Consider the following 6,028-nt stretch of genomic DNA (forward strand, 5'->3'; position numbering starts at 1 on the left):
GTATATGCCCTGTAACTAATTGATCGGTTTTTTGTAACATTGATTTTGTTAATGTAAAAACATATTTATTATTCATTAAAGACTTGTTTATCTTTAATATTTATTTATGTGTGATTAATGAGTTTAGAGTAAAGAAAAAGTATTATGATAAAAATATTTTGAAAAAAAAATTACAAATTAGTTATAATTATAAAATTTACATTACATCATGATTAATACTTTATTAAAATCGAGCATTAGTATTCTAGATTCTTTTATTACGTAACTACAAATTAATTTAGATATTTGGTATTCAATTTTAGTTTTTTAAGATATTAAAAAGAAATTGCTGGATTTGGATTTTTTTTATGATTTTTCAATTTATTTAATTTATCAGGCATTTTCTCACATATTTTTTAAACAAAAAAAGGCAAAATCAAACGTCAAAGAAGCCCTTAGAAATATCTCTTTTCACCGTCTTGATTTCTTGAAAAGCACACTAGTTCTCACTCAAATTGTGAGAAAAACGGGTAGGAACACATTCAAGCGATCCTCTGACGGACCGTTGCATTTGCAACAGTTCCCATTCTCTTCACTTGGTTTTGTACTTTCAAAGACACAGAACAGGACACTGCTTCTCTCTCTGTCTTCTGTCACGTGACATCTCAATTATAAAGAGAGGGGGTAAAGAAAGTGACTATTTTCACCAAGAACCCAAGACAAAGACACTTATTTCTTTGGTCCTCTCACTCTTGTAATAATATCTATCAATCGATCTTTAGGAGATTCAGGCCGCTCTCTCCGTGTTAGATACTTGTCTGTTTAGAGAGACGGAGAGAGAAAAGAGAGTGTTTTTTTTTTGTTTGTGTTAATTTGTGTGTGCCCGTCGTTGCAATATAGGTAAGAAAGAAATGCAACAGCACCTGATGCAGATGCAGCCCATGATGGCAGCCTATTACCCCAGCAACGTCACTACTGATCATATTCAACAGGTTCTCTCTTCCCTTCTCTTCTCTGCTTCACGCCTTCTCCTTCTCTTTTTATCTGCCCTTTCTTCCCTGTTTCCAGTAAGTACTTCAGCTTTTGTTTGCTTGCTTATTTTTCTTTTTTTCGAGTGTTTTGTGTGCCTCTAAAGTCCAAGTAATGTTTGTGGCTATATATATACGCTGTTGTTTTCACCATCTATTTGCTACCTTTTCCTTCAAGTTTTCTTGTTGGTTTCTGTTTCCTTATCATTGACAATTTCTTTTTCACACTTTTCTTGTGAATTTTGATGTGTATTGGTTTACAAGTTTGTTCTTTATGTATGTTCATCTCTTTTTGTAAGTGGGTTTTTATTCTTTTGATGTTTCTTTATGTCTTGTACATGCTTTACTCATCACTTGGGGTTCATGTCCAGTTCATATTTTTCTGCTTTTTTGGCAGCAGTAACTTTTTCTCTTTGATATTTCCCAGCAACAAAAGCTTGAATCTTTAGATTATTTGGTATATTTTTCTTTTGGAGCCAGAGGTCAGCAGGTTATATAGGGCATGTATAGCATCATGCTATTGATTTTTTTTTGCTGTTTCTTGGTTGTTCTTTAATTAGTGTTTACTTATTGTTTATTCCATATTTGATCATATAATATTGATGGATCTCATTGTTATTTTAAAATCTAATGTCCTTCCTTCTTTTGTTCTTAACTGGATAGCCTAAAAATGACTGGTGCCCTTACCAGCTACCATATGTTAAAGAGTTGGTATACATACAGAGGTTTTAAACCGTGCAAGTAACTGCTAGCATGGCAGAGCAGAAAACAAAAAATTAACATATTGGCCACTTGATTTTACAGATGGATGTGAGGACTCAATTTCTGCTGTGCAAAACCCAAGAAAACTAAGTAATAACACAAAATCAAAGGGATATGAAATACAACATGGTTTGGCAAATCCTACTTCACAAAAACATCTCACCATCTAAAATTCGTTTAAATCCAAGGAATTTTCATTACACAACTGTTAGCCCTCACAAACTACAATTGTGAAAAACTATACGATAAGGCAACCCTTTCACAAAACCCACCACTGCCCTCATCAAACAATACAACTATCAAGAAAACAATTATTTATTGTTGTATAAAACTAGCCACCACATATGCTATTTATTTATACTAGCAATAAGGTGGATCCTTGTTTTACTAGGAAAAAGGCTTCAAGTTCAAGTTCAATAATAGAATATGTTAACCAATCTAACCTAAACCAACTCACCAATTTAAGCCACAACTCAACAATTTCTTTGATTTTTCCTTTTGGTCTTAAAAGTCATTGAGACAGAATGGTGTTATTGAAATGCTGATTTGCAGCGACAAGGTTTCTTGTTTGATCGAAATGAAGCACAAAAAAGGAGATAGTAGTTGACAGGACAAATAATGGTAAAATTAAATGTTCTAACCCAGTAATATGGTCCGTTTTATAGGCGGTAGAAACCATGAGAGGGTGTCAGAGTTTTATAAATTTTGGTTAAGATTTGCCTATTGGTGTACCTATTTTTTAGTTAGATAATCCTTTGTTGGCTGCTGGCCTGCAGCTATATAGTTCTCTGTAGTTTCCTTGTTCGTTCCATGACTTTCTGTAAGTGCCTTGCCTTTATCGTAGGTGTATTAAGAACTTCTGAGGGGAAACACAAATGTTGGGTATTGTTATGGCTTTCATTCAACACACTTTTGTTTTTGATAGTCAGGATCAACCATATGAATGCCAGTTATTGGATGGAATAATGGCCTGCACTGCAGGGTCCTTTCTTAACATAAATTGTCATTTGTTTGGATATGTTCGCATCGTTGCTGATGAGATGGTCCTCTCTCGATGTTTTCATAACATGTCGTTTTCCATTTTTTGCCGTACATTTTTGTAATAAAGTTCTATTTCGTGGCTAACATGGCATTCTTCTCATGTGTTGAAACACATTAATGTTACCCTAGGCGTTTGTTTTGTGTTTTTTAATGTATTATTGGCTTCTAAGCACTTGGGTGAGTGCTAAATTACTAAGCTTGTACGGGACCCTCAACAACTGCCAAAAGAACTAGGGAAAATAAACAAAAGTATTGCTTCTTAGCCTATTTGTTGAAGGGATGCCAAAATTAATAGTACCTTATGGTACAGCTACAATCAACAAGTTACTGTATAGGTGGTTTCATGTAGTAATGACTCAGTCCATTATGTTTACTATAGGAATAGAGAGATTTCATTAGTTGTAATCTCCATGACATCAAGGGCCAGTAAAAGTGTTTATGGTGTTGAAGTGAGCAATGCTTGTAGTTGCATGACTCATGATGTTTGGTCCGGATTAGATCTATCTAGGATTGTGCTTGTCAGTTGATGCAACTAGCTCACTGGTTTCTGAATTAGACATGAGAAATGTTTGGAAACAAATCACAGCAAGTTTTCCAAGTTTTGTTGGAAGCAGTTAAAAAATGGTTGGTTGGACTTGTAAGAGTGCGGACTTTGTTTTTATGTGTATTTTGTCAGTTTGGGCTGTGAAGAAATCAAACCTCTACATGCATTTCTGTATCTTGGGTAAAGCAACCAACTTCATTCTTGATGTCAGATGTGTTATCTACTTTGCAAATTAAACAAGAATAGATATTTCTTTTTCGGTATGATTATGGAGAGCTGAGGGCAATGAAATTGATTACTGAGGCTTGGTGATAAGATAAACTAAAATGTATGAATAAGGCTAGGTAATGGAGACCTGGAGAGAAAATTAAGTTGCGTTGGATGGTGATACTAAACTAGTGTTCTATCACTTACCGTGGAGGGAAAAGACTTGGCATTCATCTAAATCAATTTATTCTCTCTCTCTGTTAGTCTTCAGCACTCCTTTTATGTGCCAGAAACTGTGAAGAAAAGGAAAGAAAAAAAAAATGTTGAATTGCTTCAGAAGTTGGTGATATTTCTTTAAGCATATTCACTTGCCATGTTTTCTTGTCCCTTTCATGAATCAACTGGAGAATAAGCTAATTTTTCAGGCCCATTTCCTCGAAAGAAGAAAGAGTTTCTTTGCCTACTTCTTTTACTAGTTATTTGTCCCTTACTATTTATTATTTAACTATTTATTATTCATGCCTTCATCGTTTATTCATGCAGTATCTGGATGAAAACAAGTCATTGATTTTGAAGATTGTTGAGAGCCAGAATTTAGGGAAGCTCAGTGAGTGTGCAGAGTATGTAGTAGCCTCTCTCATTTTTAATTTGAAAATTTGCCTTCTCTCTGGTTAGAGGAGGCATCCCTGCTGCTAATAGTCTGCCTTTTACATGTCGGTAACATACACCTGTTTGGTCTATGTTAGAAGTAAGGGAATATGGTAAAAGAGACATTGAACTTGGATCATAATCAACGATTAATTTGTCCTTGATAACTTCTGCATTTGGCTGCTCACCATACAACTGGATATCTATCAGTCATGATCATTTTTAAACCTTTGGCATGCTGGTGTTTTAAATTTAATTGACTAGCCCATTTGTTGATGCAGGTTAGTACCAAAAATTTGCCCACCTATCTTTAGGATTATACAGATCAATTGATCAGAATTTTAAGTGACAGAAACTTCACATGGCCATCCGAATGCCTCTTTAGAGCTTATATTCTACTCATTTTCTCTTACCAAGATGTCTTCTTCTCTCCTCCAGGGTGGTGACTTTTCTTGGTTATAAAGCATTCTCTGTCATCTTCTTCCACTGTTTATTTTGTACCTCTGTGGTCCCAAAAAGATACTCTCCAAAGCTTGGCGAGCTGAAATGATGGTCTTGAATTCTATCTGGGAAAATGATTTTGTCCTTGATGTAGGCAATTTAGATCCTAGACTGATGTCTAAAAGTTAGAGCTGTAGTATAGGTGATGTCTGTTTGTGCCCTTTCTAGTTGGAGTCGTAACTGAATCTATCTGTCTGGAAGTGATTATTAAAGGATTAATTGATGACCTAAATATGTACACTCCAAAATAACAAGCCGCGCCGAGGTTGGAAATTATTCATAATTAAATTGCTAAACACTGAGCATTTTGTGTCGTAGGAACCAAGCAAGACTACAGCGGAACCTGATGTACTTGGCTGCAATTGCTGATTCTCAGCCCCCGCCACCTACCATGCATGCCCAGGTAAAAGTGCTGTTGAGAATGTATAGTATGTGAATGCGCAGGCTTTAGAGAAGTATTTAATTTGTTACAGTTTGATTTTGATTTTTTTTTATCTGTAAATCCCTGTAGTTCCCTTCCAGCAGCATTATGCAGCCAGGAGCACATTACATGCAGCACCAACAAGCTCAACAGATGACACCACAAGCCCTTATGGCCGCTCGCTCTTCCATGCTGCAGTATGCTCAACAGCCATTCTCAGCTCTGCAACAACAGCAAGTGCAAGCCTTGCACAGCCAGCTTGGCATGAGTTCTGGTGGAAGCGCAGGACTTCATATGCTGCAAAATGAGGCCATCATGGCAGGAGGCAGTGGAGCACTTGGTGTTGGAGGATTTCCTGATTTTGGAATCGATGCTGCTGGTAGAGGAATTGCAAGTGGGAGCAAGCAAGATATTCGGAGTGCAGGATCTAGTGAAGGTCGAGGGGGGAGCTCTGGAGGCCATGGTGGTGATGGAGGTGAAACCCTTTACTTGAAATCTGCAGATGATGGGAATTGAGATGTAAGAAATGGTGAACCTACTGGTTTGTCAACATCTGAACTTAGGAATGTTTAGCCAGGAAGTTGATCTAGAGATAGGAACCAGGGAGGACTTGCTGCCTAGAAAACTTGTCATGCAAAAACTCGTTGAAGACTTACCCCAAACCATTGGCTGGCTTGTTTTAAAGTATTGGGACAACGAATCTTGTGCTCATGTATCATAGTAAATTTCTAGGTTATGTTTTGGTGTGCTTTAATCCTGCTCCCTTTCTTCATGTTGTTTGTGAGCTTGAAATATGGGTGGCTAGTTTCAATCCAATTTTGAATGTGGTCGAACCATCTTCTAGGAAAGCATGTATTTGCTAGCCATAGAAATCACAGAGGCATCACTTGGATACTT

General features: G+C 36.6%; 1 protein-coding gene across 3 annotated transcripts; it reads left to right on the forward strand.

Annotated features, from left to right (window-relative positions):
• The first annotated feature begins 526 nt into the window (after positions 1-526).
• On the forward strand, positions 527-5,885 carry LOC7487688 (GRF1-interacting factor 1). Of its 3 annotated transcripts, none has more exons than XM_024583909.2 (4): positions 527-1,046; positions 4,105-4,181; positions 5,029-5,113; positions 5,222-5,885. In XM_024583909.2, exons 1-4 carry the CDS (start codon positions 891-893, stop codon positions 5,645-5,647), a joined length of 744 nt encoding a protein of 247 aa, XP_024439677.1. In that variant the 5' UTR covers positions 527-890; the 3' UTR covers positions 5,648-5,885. The 3 variants fall into 3 exon arrangements, with proteins under 3 accessions (XP_024439677.1, XP_024439678.1, XP_002319091.1); XM_002319055.4 differs by having other exon boundaries at positions 537-971; XM_024583910.2 differs by lacking the exon at positions 4,105-4,181 and having other exon boundaries at positions 535-971.
• Positions 5,886-6,028: the final 143 nt, after the last annotated feature.

The sequence above is a fragment of the Populus trichocarpa genome, chromosome 13 (assembly GCF_000002775.5).
Source record: "Populus trichocarpa isolate Nisqually-1 chromosome 13, P.trichocarpa_v4.1, whole genome shotgun sequence".
Lineage (NCBI taxonomy): Eukaryota > Viridiplantae > Streptophyta > Magnoliopsida > Malpighiales > Salicaceae > Populus > Populus trichocarpa.

Coding starts and splice junctions, on each gene's coding strand:
- LOC7487688 (XM_024583909.2), top strand. CDS start 891: ATGCAACAGCACCTGATGCAGATGCAGCCCATGATGGCAGCCTATTAC. Junction 1,047..4,104: donor CCCTTTCTTCCCTGTTTCCA/GTAAGTACTTCA, acceptor TTATTCATGCAG/TATCTGGATGAAAACAAGTC. Junction 5,114..5,221: donor CACCTACCATGCATGCCCAG/GTAAAAGTGCTG, acceptor AAATCCCTGTAG/TTCCCTTCCAGCAGCATTAT.